A 15,305-nucleotide genomic window follows, 5' to 3' on the forward strand; every position below is an offset into this window, starting at 1 on the left:
TATTTGCCTATACACTAAATAAGGAACTTTATGTTACAGACAGCAACATTCTGTTTTGTATTTTATTTGTATTCTTGTATTTCTTTTTCCCATGGAATTCTTAGTAAGCAAAATGAGACAATGGTATACTGTAAGCACAGATTAGTCTACTAGTGAGAGAAAGAACTATACATTTACCTTACTTAACACAAAAAACAGTTGACAACTAACATTTAATGTATCTAGAGATCAGCAGTGGAATCGGTATATAAGGGCAAGCAAGGGCAGATATAATTTGCACAAAGTAACATCAAACTCAAACTCAACCAACATCAAAATGGGGAAGGTAATGGAACTAATTTATTTGTTTAATACTTAACAGAAAGTGTATTGATGATGCTAATAATAATGTTTAAAATTTTTATAATTATAATATTAGATATGTATGTGACCTACACGAATTTCCATAGCATGATTTATATGTTTAATTACACTTTTGTAGTAGTTTGTATGTTCATCATAGAGGAAGATGCTCAGAATAATTAAACATATCCTAGGTGTTATAAAACAAATGTAGAAGGTAATCTACTAGTCAGAACTCCCAGGCCTGATAGTCAATTCATCAAAACATCATTCATCAATGCCACTTCATGCACAATAGAATTAAAATGGCCATCAGACCTTGTTTTTTAAATGTTCTTTTTGGTATTGCTTGTGACTGATCAATTAGCTCGTACCGAGTTTTTTATTTGATCAGGCCAATCTGCAGCAAGTAATTGTTTGGTAAGGAAACTTGTGTTCCCAACTTGTGTTCTAATTTGCTTAACCCTTTAGGGACCGGCTGCCTAACCCCCCTTAACCCCCCTTATGGACCAGGCCTCTTCTGAAGCGGGTTGAGCCAGCATGGTGCATGTTATCGCACATCCCATTCCTCATAACAAATTGTATAATATAAACATTTACTATAAAATCACACAGACAACAGTTGGCGAAAAGTCTGCAGCCATTTATTTTGGGGTAACCAAACCAAGAATATTTCATGACCAAATTAAATATCTTTAATAGACAGATAGATTAATATAAACCATAACTTAACATCAAATGTCCGCCCGCAGGGTGACATTACCCAAAAGGTACCCCAAATGACTGCGACAGAGAACAAGCGCAACTATACTGGGGGGGGGGGGGGGTGTAACACGCTGAGCTTCAGTCGGCTGCAGGATCCACGCAGCCGAACCTTTTATACTCCTGCCTCTCTTTCCATAGGCTGCCTCTTCAAGCCCGCGAAAGCGGGCCAATCCTCCAGCTCCCCACACACTTGAAAATTAAACACAAAGAGCCAGTACCTGCGGGGAATACCCGTCAGGGATGGCTCCAACATGCAGGTGCAAGCTAATTGCTTGCACCTTACATGTTATCTCACATCCCATTCCTCATAACAAATTGTATAATATAAACATTTACTATAATAACACACAGACAACAGTTGGCGAAAAGGCCGCGGCCATTTATTTTGGGGTGACCAAAAAAGAATATTTCATAACCATATTAAATATATTTAATAGACAGATAGATTTATATAAACCATAACTTTTAACATCAAATGTCCGCCCACAGGGTGACATTACCCAGAAGACCAGTGCGGCCGAGCCGGACTGGGCCCCCACCACCGCGGCCTTCTCAATGACCGAATGAATGTTTGCATTAAATATATCCACACCGATGTCTGATAAGTGAACGCCATCAGGCCGATATAAGCCTGCCACCGAATCTTCCAACTCCACGTGACGGAGAGACAAACCACCAACCTCACTCATAACTTTATATTATATACTGTTTATCCTTTTGGGAATTTTGTCCATGAACTTTATTTGATGTTTAAACCATACAATCCTGGGGATAACTTCTGAGAAAATCAAAATGGTGCTAGGCAGCTGCAGGGCAAGCTGCCGCAAATCACGCTTCATTTCATTCATGAATTCAATAGTGTTCCTTTTTCCTATATCATTCCCTCCCGCGTGAAGAATAAGGAAGTTTGGTGCAGGCCATAACTTAAGTTTTGTAAGAAATAAATCAAAAAGGCCATCCCAGCGGAGACCTCTTGTACCTTGCCATAAGATTATGTATTTAGCAGGATCTAGAAAGAGATTCTCCGAATAGGGATGGAAGCATGCTCTCCTTCTTGCCCAATAAACATATGAGTGGCCGACCACCCAAATAGTGACCTTACGACCTGAAAAATTAATCGATACACAAATTAGGCCTAACATATAACTTAAATCTATTGGACTCCCATCTTCCAATTCTCTGAATGTCTGCCTCCGCTAGACCCAATCTGGCTGCCTCTGTAGCAGCAACGATCCTAAAAGAGTGAGCAGTGAAATTAAATTCCTTCAAACCCAGGACCGCCAGACATTTTTTAAAAATCGCCCGGAACTGAAATAATTAGACAGGGGTACAATCACTCTGTACTAAGAAGGAAATAGACACCGGCTTGACTCGCAAATAGCTCTCCACGGCCCTATATGGGCAGCAAACAGAGCTGTTTAACATGCCAAGGCAGAGCCAGGCCCCTCTACACATTTGGTCAGTTTTGGACCTACAAATAAAAATGAGTAACTTGTCTCCTGATAACAAAACATGATCAGACAAAAGATTGGAATTACATTGTTTATTTGCAGCTACAATTTCGGAAATCCGCAACGCCCCAAAAAACGCCAGCGCAAATGCTGCTCTAAATAAAGTACACTCCTAACTGTCCAAGCAAACTTCACTCAGTGTCATGAACAAGTCACATAACATTTTGAAGGTTACTGGCCTGCGAGAATAAGGGGTCCTGCTTAAATTTCTGCCCAGACCCTTTACAAACTGATTCACAACCGCAAAATCTTTGTGCGCCGGCGATTGCGCCAAATGCCTAAAAAAGGAAATGCCTGCTAGCAACCTCAAGATTCTATTGTATGAAGAACTGGCATCTAACTCAGCACATATGAATGCCAGGAAAACCTCCGCTCCGCATGACAGTGGGGGAACATTCACATCTTTAGCAAAAACGCACCACTTACTCCATGCTACCGAATAGCTGCACCAGGTGGTCGGAGCAACCGAATCCTTAATGACATCCTGTATTCTGCTCAAATCAATCTCCACAGATGCTCGGGACATGGAATACCAAGAGCATCCGCTCCCGGAGCCACCTGCCAGAATGAATCCCACTGTTGGCTAGACAGGGCATCAGCTATATAATTCACTTTACCAGGCAGATAAGATGCTTTAAGCCATATGTTATGTAAGGCATAAAAACACCATATGTCTGAGCAGGCTGACCACCTGCCCTGATTTAGCTGAAAGACAGATTACTGCATACATGACACCCTTATTGTCCGTTTGCACTAAGATTCTTTTGTTCTTAAACATGGCCGTTTCTAGGGCTGTGCGGCCCGTGCGGGCGCCCTGGGCGCTGAACAAGGGGGGGGGGGCGCTGTAATGGAGGGGGAAATCAGCCACGGGGAGGGCAGCCAGACCTCTCCCTCCTTTCCTCTCCGGGCCGCCCTCCTGCTCCCCCCTCCGATGCAGAGCGCAGCAGGGAAGCGCTGTAACAACTCACCTGCCTGCGTTCCAATCGCCGGTCACTAGCCGCTGGTCTCCTCCTCTGCATACACGTTGATACACATGCTGCTTCCTGTTAAACATGAAGCAGCGTGTGTATCAGCGCCTCAGAGGCGCTCACACGCTTTATGGACCTGAACCAGTTTTATATGCTCCTGTGCTGCCTGATGAAGCGGGACTGTTGACCGCGAAACGCGTTGCAATTTTATGGAGCTGTGAATAAATTGTATATTTTTTACTCTGCATTTGAGTATATGTCCACTACCAGAGGGAGGTAAGTCCACCTCGACTTCCCTCTTTTTATCATTTTTAGAACATTGTTTTACTCTGTTTGGCGCCTCTGTTCGTACATATTACAGCACTAATCTAACCTATACTGGGGGGCAGCTACGTAATCTAACCTATACTGGGGGGCAGCTATGTAATCTAACCTATACTGGGGGGCAGCTATGTAATCTAACCTGGGGGGCAGCTACCTGATCTAATCTATACTGGGGGGCAGCTACCAATCCAAACTATAATGGGGGGCAGCTACCTATCTAACCTATACTGGGGGGCAGCTACCTATCTAACCTATACTGGAGGCACATACCTATCTAATCTATACTGGGGGCACCTAGTTATCTAACCTATATTGGGGGCACCTACCTACCTAGCTAGCCTATACTGGTGGCAACTATACTGGCTACCTATATTGGAGGCACCTACCTAACTAACCTATGCTGGGGGCAGCTATTCTGGCTCCCTATTAGAGGCACCCACCTAGCTAACCTGTACTGGGGGCACCTACCTATCTAACCTATGCTGGGGGCACTTACCTATCTAACCTATGCTGGGGGCACCTACCTATCTAATCTATACTGGGGGCACCTACCTATCTAACCTGTACTGGGGGCACCTACCTATCTAACCTATACTGGGGGCACCTGCCTATCTAACCTATACTGGGGGCAACTATACAGGCTACCTATACTGGAGACACCTACCTGGCTAACCTATACTGGGGGCAACTATACTGGGGCACCTATGCCTGGCTACCTATACTGGGGGGACCTATAGTTGGCTACCTATACTGAGTGCAACTAGACCTGGCTAACCTAAACTGCAGGCACCTATACCTGGCTAAACTGGGGGCATTTTAGCCTAGAAACTGCCCTGTTCTTAAATTGCTCACCCCAGATGGCTAATGAAACAACAACTGGGAACAATTCCAGCAATAGAATATTTCTAACCAGTCCAGACTTATACCAGCTACCAGGCCAGAGCTCTGCAGACCAGTGACCCATCCAAAAGGCACCATAGCCTACTGAGCCCGCTGCATCCGTGCAGAAACACATATTGCCATTAAACAATGCTAGGAATTTATCCCATACTGTTAGATCATCCTTTATGTCCTTAACTAGACGGACATGCTGGGTACGGTCTAGAGGAAAGATCCTGGGTCAAAGCAGGTGATTTACATGCTGATAATCTTAGGAGACGGTTCCATGAGCTCCATCCTGACAGGCCAGGTGGGACGTGTCCGGAGTCAATGCCTAGAGGGAGGGGTACTGTAACGAAAAATCTGCAACGCCGGATGGATTGCGGAAATATGGTCGCATCCAGTCTGGCAAGTGGACCTTCCAACGAGGGATGCGGAAATTCGTCCGCATCCGCTGCGCAAACCCGTCCGAGCACTCTGCTCCAAACTCACCAGCATGCTGCTCACCAGAGCTCTGCCATCTTGCCTCTAGGGGGTGTCAGCTGACCTGGAGGTCAGCTGACATTTTAGCCTGCTCTGATTGGTTGCTGCCTGGGGTGGAGACTTCTCTCCCAGGCAGTATATAAGGAAGTGCTTTTCAGTCACACTTCGTCTGTGTTTGCGATACCCTGTGTCAGCACTCAGACCTAGTCAGCCTTGTCTCTGGTATTGTGTTATATATTGGTTTATCGCCAATATATACACATATTATACTGTTTGATTTATCGTGTATGATTCTGAGCCTGTCTTGACTACTCTTCTGCTTCCTGATTCTGTACTTCGCCAGCCCGTACCGTTATCGACTATTGGCTTGGTTTCCGACTTATCTTGTCTCACGTTTCTGTACTGCTGCCGCCCTATCTGTTGACGACCCTAATTTTGTCTGACCTTTCTCCCTTCAGTGGAACGTCTCCCACTGTAGGGTTCTATCAGAGGCTTGCCTCTTTGAGACGACCGCCACTAGCAAACCCTTGCTGCTAGAGGCCGAGAATTCTCCACTCCGTCCTTTGGAGGATCTCACACACTGGGTTCCCATTCAGAGGTAACCACACCTCTGAGGAATTACAGTGTGGTGGATATTTCCACAGACTTGAATTTACGCTGTATATTATTATTGTTGTCTGCTATTCCAGCTTGCTGGAGGTTGTATCTCTGTGCCCTATAGAGATACTCTATTTTACCAAGCACCCTCTTGCTTACGATTGTATCATGTCACGCTATACTTGCATTATTGGCGATTCTGCAGATCACCATATAATCAGGTATAGCATCTGTATTATTGGTGATACTGCAGATCACCAATAATCAGAATATCTGTGCTTGCTGACACGAATCGTTACACTAGTCATTGATTTGCCAACTCGCTGGAACTCCACCCTGGCGATGTTGGAGCGGCTATACCAGCACAGGAGGGCTGTCACCTGCTACATTGTTGACAAGCACATGTCCAGCAGCAGCACAAGCCTCCAGGTGATTCTGTCTGTGCATTGGGGCCAGATGCAGCAGGTGTGCCTAGTGTTGGCTGCCTTACTTCAGGGAACCAACATGGTGAGCTGGGAGCGGGCATTCATCTGCGACTGGGTGCCAATGGTTTGCCTGCTGGACAGGGCCGTGTTTGATCTGCTTGAACAGGGAGTGGCAGCCCTGAGCCAGCTGGATCAGCAGGCAGCTGCACAGTCCACCTCTGAGGAGGAGGAGGACTTGCAACTGGTGAAGGAGGAGTTGGAGGTCCCTGACCTTGATGCAGAGGGAGAATGGGCGAGCGCCACTGCAGTGGTGCACGGTTTGAGAAGGCAGGAAGATGCTAGGGTGGAAACACAAAATAAACAATTGGTAAAACAGAGGCACCAGATAAGGATAAAATAGTTAAACATTGTTTAAAAATGGAGGTAGTGGTCTACTTACCTCCCACAAATGGACTCGAAAGTCAATTTCAACTGTAAAATTAGTTTTATTCAAGAAAACCACCAAAATATTGCAACACGTTTCACGGGTAACATCCCGCTTTTTCAGTACAGGGAGCTGGGAGGAACGAACAGTACAGGGAGCTGGGAGGAATGAATATACATGCTAGAAACTCATATTTATCATATAAATCAGAAAAATAATCATAAAATGTAGTAATAAAATTAAAAATGATATAGATTGTATAACAATAAAAACGAATCATTGTATGTGTGAGGAAATTTTACAAAGCAAGGGATATCATGTAGAAATACACATGCTAGGAACTCATATCAAAAATAACAATCATAAACAATCATAAAATGAAATAATACATTTAAAAACAATATAGGCTGTATAACAATAAACATAACGATTGCTTTTATATTTTGGCGTTTTGGCATTCTGTCCTGATTTTTGTTAACCCCTTTATTTTTTATCTTGGCCTGTACCCCTGACTGGAGTTTCCTTAAAGCGGACGCAAACCAAACATTTTTTTAATTCAAAATATTTAGTTGCACCACTCTGACACATACAAAGATAAATAAACACTCCTTCAAGCCTATGAGCATTTCAGTGCATGCTTTTCACTCTTCTCTTTTCAAGACTAGGGTTATACAGGTGGCACCCATTAGCAATTCCTCCTTTGCCAGGCGGACACCACCTACTCCACTAGTCTGCCGGATTCTGTCCCGGCAATATGAAAGGAAGGAAGGGGTTACTCCAATAAATGTAAAATATTTTATATTTGTCATCATGCAGCTGAAAAAAGGCTGCTATTTATTATTATAATTTAGAAAATAGATTTTATTTCTGAAATCTTGTATTTTTAATTTGGGTCCACTTTAACCATTTTACTTCAAATTTTGGCAAATTTAGACTTAAAGTTACTTTTTTTCAACGAGCAAGTCATTTGTTCACGGGAAATGACATACAGGTAGTTCCCAACTTACGAACGACCGACTTACGAATGACCTGCTGATATGAACAGCATGCATTCTGTGTTTTCAAGTCAAAAAATGTTTTTTTTCAAATTGGACTTGTAGTTTTTGAGAAAATTGATTTTTAAAAAATTCAAAGAAAAATGGCTTTCAAACTTGTACACGCAGGTGCAGAGGGTAGAGGTGACTCAGAGGAGGACACTGGAGGCACAGGGGGGCACAGAGGAGGTACAGGGGACAAAGATGGCACAATGTTCTGACTTAAAGAGACACTGAAGCGAAAAAAATATATGATATAGTGAATTGGTTGTGTACTATGAATAATTACTAGAAGATTAGCAGCAAAGAAAATATTCTCATACTTTTATTTTCAGGTATATAGTGTTTTTTCTAACATTGCATCGTTCTATAATATGTGCAGATTACACAACACTCAGCATTCAAAATGAGTCTTTCAGAGCAGTCTGTGAAGTAATGACCTCTCCTCTAGCAGAGGAAAAGTAAACAGTTCACTTACAGTTGAGATAATAAAAGTCAGATAACAGCGACAACGACTAAAGGTGCCCATACACTCGTCAGATTGGCAGCAGATAGATAAGAAATGCATCTGATGATCTATTTGATGCGTTTTTAGAACATTTTTTACCAGGATAGAATTCCAATAGATTTCAGTTTGAAATCTATTGAAATTCGATCTGATGGCATTTTTTTGCCATCAGATTTCCATTAAGGCCAATGCAAACTGATAAGCAATCTCATCAGATCGACCTAAATTTTCCACCCTGCAAGTTCGATGGAAATCCATCGAAATCGATCGAAATCGGCCGTCGATCGGTCGATTGGCCAACCGATTTGCAATCGATTGATCGATCGATCGATCGGGATCGATCGGTCGGCCAGAAAATCGGCTGAGTGTATGGGCTGCTTAAGTTAGTCGGAGAGCTTAATGGCTTGTTTGCATAGAGATAACAACTGGAGTTTCTCAACTCTTCCTGTACTGGAAACAATTAGACTGATGTATCTGATCTCAATGTTTTATTTCTTAGCTGTACTACACATACAAATCATAATATCATAATTTTTTTTCGCTTCAGTGTTTCTTTAAGAGCAGATTCAGGTTAAGAACGAACCTACAGTCCCTATCTTGTTTGTTAACCGGGGACTACCTGTACTTCTCTCTCAAAAGATAATTAGACAAGAGGCATTATTGTGGGGAAAAAAAAACATTTCTCAGCTTTCAATTACATTTGAGCAAAAAGTGTCCAGTCCAAAATTATTTATACCCTTCTCAATAATCAATAGAAAAGTCTTTGTTGGCTATTACAGCAATCAAATGTTTCCTATAATTGCTGCTGTCATGCTGAAATGTCAACTGATGCTTAAGGCCAAGTTTCTCTGCAGACTGCTTGATGTTGTCATTGAGAATCCTCATGTGTTGCTCTATTTTCATGGTGCCATTTCCTGTGATTAGGTTTTTGTCCAGATGAGCATTTGCAAAGGCCAAGCGAGCTTTTGAAACACTTAAAAAGTAGATTTTGACATAAAATGAAACTGTGGTATATATTAAAAAGTCATTTTTAGGAGGAGGAGGATAGATACAATTGTTTATTTCATTAGTTTATTTTCACCCGAGGTGTCCTTTAATGTTTAAAATTGGCTATTTAGTTTGGCTCTAGATATTGTATGTATTTGTGGCATTTTTCCTTTGTTTCAGATTGAGTATCCTGTCTTCTGTGCGTGCAGAAAAAGCAAGCATACGAGGATTATAGCAGAGTCTTGTAGATAGGTGTCAATATTTGCCGACAGCCAAAGGATTAGTTCAAGTGTTGGAAATTAGTAACAAAGCCCCAAGCATTGTGTAGCTAAATACTCATGTAGCTAATGAGAATTTCTAGACAATCTCATGGCAAGTGGAAACTACAGAGAGTACTATTGCTAAAGCTATTTACACAGGCTAGATTAAATTTTGCTGAGGCAGCCAATAAATAATATCTTGGGTGAGAATCTATAACGTGTACATCGCCCCTTTGCAGGGCAGTCCCCAGTGAGGGCCCCTCACTGCAGTGCCAGCTGTCGTCCCCCCCCCCCCCCCCCCCCCGGCAGTTAAGAGTGCATTGTTACCTCAGGCACTATATATAAATGTTGGAGGTGAGGCATTGTTTATTATGGCATTATCATGTGTCTTTATAAAAGGGTTTGTCTTAGTGGTTTATAGTAACTCTTTTTAAAATGTTTTTATGTTCCTGATTGTTCAATAAAATTTGTACTTTTTGACTATTGAATTGGTGGTGCAGATTTATGTACAGTCTCTTTCTACTCTTGGTACGAGATCATGGAGTGTCAGATGGACATCTCAGCACAGTTCAGAATTATGAGATCTTGCAGTTAAAGACCTGCTTTGGTACTTTTGAAAATGATTCCCCTCGCATAATTGTCATCGTAGTGCAGAAAAGGATCAGCACCAATCTGTACGGCTCCGGGTCTGAAACATTTGTTACAGGGCAGAAATCACATTGCATTTGTAAGCTGGAGGCATTAAGTGCTTTAAAACATCTTGCGTGTGTATATATGGATCAGGTAGTGCAAGTAGTGTACTGCTTCACACTGACAGACCAAACTCACTATTTAACGCACCGCCGCAAACAGCTGTTTGTGTAGTGATAGCGGTGCTGGTGCGCCTGTTGGCAAGAGTGCAGGCAATGGCAGTTTTCCCGCCCATATGGTCGGGCTGAGGTAGCTCAATGACAGAACAGTGACTGTCCAGTTGATCGAATTTGGTCTGTCCACAATGAAGCAATGACCTTATTATCCTGGGTGTGCCCCCAACACACTAAATCATTGCTTCATTGTGATACGCAAGCCCCTTTACTGCGGCAAGGTAATGATCATGAAGGGGAATTGACACATGTACATGCCTTTTGTTTTGTTGTTGCAGCCGAAGTGCAGCCAGAAAAATTAGGCATGTACACACACCAGAAAATTATTATTCTTTTTGTTAGATAAAAATTCAGGAATCCACCTGGAGTCCTGGACCTGGACCCTGTTGATGGTGGCGGAGAAGGTAGTCAAGGCAGGCAGAGATGCTGTGTGGGGACTGACTTAGTCTTCGGGCAGGCAGTAGCCCTCCGGGATCCAAGCCTCATTCCTTTTAATAAAGGTGAGGTGCTGAACACTTTTTTGACCTAGGGGACTTCTCTTGTCAGTGACAATGCCTCCTGCTGCACTAAAGGTCCTTTCTGACAGGACGCTTCAGGCGGGGCAAGCCAGAAGTTTGATGGCAAAATGTGACAGCTCTGGCCACAGGTCAAGCCTGCGCACCCAGTAGTCCAGGGGTTCATCGCGGGTCAGAGCGTCTATATCCGCACTTAAGGCCAGGTAGACAGCTACCTGCCAGTCGAGGCATTCGTGGAGGGTGGATCCGGAAGGGCTGAGGTGAGGCGTTGGACTATGGAAAGTCCGCATGTCCGACATCACCATCAGATCACTAAAGCGTCCTGTCCTTGCCTGCGTGGACATGGGAGGAGGAGGAGGATTACTGGCACCTTTTTTCCATTGTGCTGTGACATCACCCGTTTTTTTTTTTAACTCAGCAAGTCATTTTATTGAAGAAGTAGCAGTTATAAAAAACAGACATTCTCTGCACGCAGGCAGGACAGTAATGAAAATAGAAATGGTCCATCATACAGGAGAAATGAGATGCGGCAGAGAAAAGGCTTCAATATATGATCTTGCTGGATAGCAGAAGATAGTAACGGTGAAACATTGTAACAAATAAACCAATAATAACAGGGTAGAAAAAATACCCTAGGCCCCGCCAGGCCAAATGCACCGAAAAAGAAAAAAAGGAGGGGAAATGGAAATTGAAATAATTATTGCCATAGCAAGAGGATGAAGATTTATCAGGAGCGTGCTACCTGTGTCCAAGGGTCCCAGAGAAAGTGATATTTGGCAACAACACCTCGACGTTGATAGATGGCTTCATGATAAGGGAGAATATTTTTTACGGAAGCAATCCATTCGGCTATGGATGGTACTGTGGGGAGAATCCAATGTTTAGTTAGAGTTCTGTGGGCAATGTGTAGGACATAAAGAATCAATTGGGTGGTATATTTACTATATGTGTTTGGAGGGATTATATAAGTAAGCAAATTTTGGGGTCAAGAGCTACCGAACAGCCCATCTTATCATGTAAAAATGTTGTTACTTGTTGCCAATACAGATTTACCTCGGGACAGGACCAGATCATGTGAAAAAAGGTATCCTGATTGAGGGCACATTTTGGGCAGAGGGGGGAGTAACCAGGTTCAAATTTAGAGAGGCGTACTGGGGTTAAATTTGCTCTGTGCAGTACATAAAGGGCGAGCAATCTATCAGAAATATTATAGGAAACATTGGGGATATTATCTAAAGGATCCTCCCAGTCTTCATCAGATAACTCTCCAACATCTAGTTCCCATGTAGATTTTTTGAGATAGGCCCTACGAGTAGAGACCTCCAGCATTATAGCATTGTAGATTGCAGATATCAACTGTGTGGAGAAGGTATCCCTAACAATTGACAAAATTGGGGAGTCCGACAATGTGACCGGCAGAGCTGAGAATTGAGTTTTGATTGCATGGGTAAGTTGAAGATATGCAAATTTCATATGGGATGGAAGGTTATATTGTGTGGATAATTGTTCATATGGAATAAGATTACCTGATTATATTACTTGGTATAGGTAAAGGATTCCATGGTTAATCCAGAGTCTGGCGTTAGGTAGTTTGCGTAGTTCGGGGAGGCTACGGTTTTCCCATAGGGGAGTGTATTTGAGAGGGTGCTCAGGACGCAAATACTTATGGGCAGTATCCCAGACTTTGAGTCTTTGAACAAAGGTGATCGGGTACTGGTTGGTATAGTAGGAGCTTTTAGCTCCTGTAAGTATAATGGTGATGGGTTCAATTGTGACATCACCCTTAAACGCAGTATAAAGCATACTTCCCAAATTGTGTTGCAAGTGCTGCATCCTTTCAGCCTTGTGTTAATTTGGTAACATCTCTGCCACTTTGTGCTTATACCGAGGGTCTAGTAGCGTTGCCACCCAGTACAGGCCATTCCCTTTGAGTTTTTTATACTGGGGTCCCTCAACAGACTGGACAGCATGAAAGACCCCATCTGCACAAGGTTGGATGCCAACCTGGTCATCTCCTCTTCCTTTTCATCAGTGATGTCAGGGAAGTTCTCCTCCTCCCACCAGCCACGAACAATACCACGGGTACTCGAAAGGTGAGCAGCACAAGGCCCCTGTGACGCCTGCTGCGGTTGTTCTTCCATCTGCTCCTCAAAGCCACTTTCCTCCTCTGACTCCTCTTCCCCAGACTCCTCCTCCTTCTCTCAACATCATGTACCTTTCAACACCACGGTACAGTTTGGGTATTGCCTTTTTTGACAAATAATTGCGGCCTGGTATCTTCCACTGCGGTGTCCTAATCGTCACAAATTTTCGTAAGGCCTCAGAGCTTGTATGGTAACAGTTGGCGGGCTAATAGTTCCACCAAGTCAGCTGTCGGACGCCAGGAAAGGGGGCAACTGGCAGACATTGGCTTCTTCCGCTTAAATATTTCCTTAATGGACACCTGGCTGCTGTGGGCAGAGGAGCAGGAACTGCTCAAGGAGAGAGGTGGAGTGGAAGAGGGTGGCTGTTAAGGTGCAATGGCAGCAGAGGATAAAGTGGCAGAAAATGCTGCACCTAGAGGAGGAAAAGGAGGCGGAGGGTGGCTTTGCATTTGCGTGCCGCTTTTCCTCATGTGCTCATCCCATTGGTGTTTGTGCTTCTTCATCACGTGCCTTCGTATATCCCTAGGTGGGTGTTGCTTATTCCACAACTCAATTTTTTGTTGGCAGAGATTACAGATGGCATTGATGTAATCTGAGCCAGAGACACAAAAAAAATTTCCACACTGGTGAGCTCTGGGATGATGGCACTTTGGTGTTGGTGGCAGCAGCTGACGTTGAAGGGCGTGTTGGCTGGCTGTCCCTAGGTGGCGATACATGCCACTGGACACTGCCACGAGCTGTTTCCGACGAGCTTCCCCTGCTTCTTACAGCAACTCTTCCTCTCCTCCTTCTCCTCTCTGACTCCCCCTCTGAACTGTCCCCCTGCTTATCTTGTCTTCTGGGATCCCATGTGATATCCATGCCATGATCATCATCATCATCCACAGCGTCGCTTGTATCAGACACCTCCAAAACTGCACCAACAACAGGTACTTCATCATCATCCTCACACCTTATGTCCATAATGATGCCTAACTCAGACATAGGAGGTGGTGTAACATCCTTAGCTCCATCATCATGTACCAATAATGCTCCTGCATCAGTAAATTCACCACAAACCTGTGTGAATAACTCCTGTGAACTCTGAAATGGAGCAGTTGTGGTACTAGTAGTAGCGGTGGTGGCTGCGTGTTAAGTAGTTGTGGTGTGCCTGAATCAGAGCAGGAGGAGGAAGATATGCCACGGTTCCATGCGGAAAGCTGAGGAAGATGAGGTGTTTTGTGTTAAATAGTCAACTACGTCCTAACAATCTTGGAGGCTGAGGGTATGTGCCTTCTGAACACTGTACTTTGGTCGAGAGCCACACAAAATCACACTAGCACGACCTTGAAAAGACCTGCGGGGTTGCCTGCCTCTGCCTGTTATTGTTTCCAAATTGGGGGTATTCACAGTAGTACTAACAATATTGAATACATCGGTGTCAAATACACAGCAGCTGTGTGTGTGTATCACAGGGCTGTGTATAATACAGTGCGCTGTCACACAGATACAGTGGAGAGGTATGCACTAGTATAATACAGTGTGCTGTCACACAAATACAATGGAAATATATGCACTGGTATAATACAGTGTGCTGCCAGTGGCGGACTACAAATGCCAGCTGGGAACTGTCTGTGGGCTGTATCTATGCAGTGTCACCTACAAAGAGAGTTAAGGTATAGTAAGTTCAATCACAAATACAGTGTAAAGATATGCACTGGTTTAATACAGTGTGCTGTCACACAGATAAAGTGTTAAGATATGCACAGGTGTTTTGTGTTAAATAGTCAACTACATCCTGACAATCTTGTGGGCTGTATCTATGCAGTGTCACCCACAAAGAGAGCTATGGAATAGTAAGTTCAATGTACATAATTACATAGTTATTTTGGTTGAAAAAAGACATACGTCTAGAGGTGAGCGTAATGACTTAATTACGATTTCGCGAAATTTCGCGTTATTAGTGTAAGTACGATTATGGCCGTAAGTACATAATCGTAATGAAAAAGGATTTTGCGAAATTCCGCGTAAGCGTACTTTTCGTGTAGCTTTCACATTACAGTGGGTATCGCGAAATTACGTTTGCCTTGCATGTAACCGTTTGTAAGCGTAGTTACATAACGTAATTTCGCAATAGTTCATATTACTGTAAGCATTAATTTTCGTGTAGTTTTCGCGTTACGGTGGGTATCACGAAATTACGTTTGCCTTGCATGCAAACGTTTGTAAGCGTAGTTACGTAACGTAATTTCGCGATAGTTCATATTACTCTCATTGATCACAGTGTAATTATTGCG

The 15,305-nt window shown here is 43.4% G+C and overlaps 1 protein-coding gene across 1 annotated transcript in view; it reads left to right on the top strand.

Annotated features, from left to right (window-relative positions):
* Window positions 1-243: 243 nt before the first annotated feature.
* Window positions 244-15,305, top strand: part of LOC137525736 (gamma-crystallin-3-like) — a 48,531-nt gene continuing 33,469 nt past the window's right edge. Inside the window, exon 1 of the mRNA XM_068246919.1 lies at window positions 244-325. Within this exon, the coding sequence (XP_068103020.1) occupies window positions 317-325 (9 nt within the window). The 5' untranslated portion in view covers window positions 244-316. The remainder of the gene's footprint in view (window positions 326-15,305) is intronic.

This window comes from Hyperolius riggenbachi, chromosome 7 (genome assembly GCF_040937935.1).
Source record: "Hyperolius riggenbachi isolate aHypRig1 chromosome 7, aHypRig1.pri, whole genome shotgun sequence".
In the NCBI taxonomy this organism is placed as follows: domain Eukaryota; kingdom Metazoa; phylum Chordata; class Amphibia; order Anura; family Hyperoliidae; genus Hyperolius; species Hyperolius riggenbachi.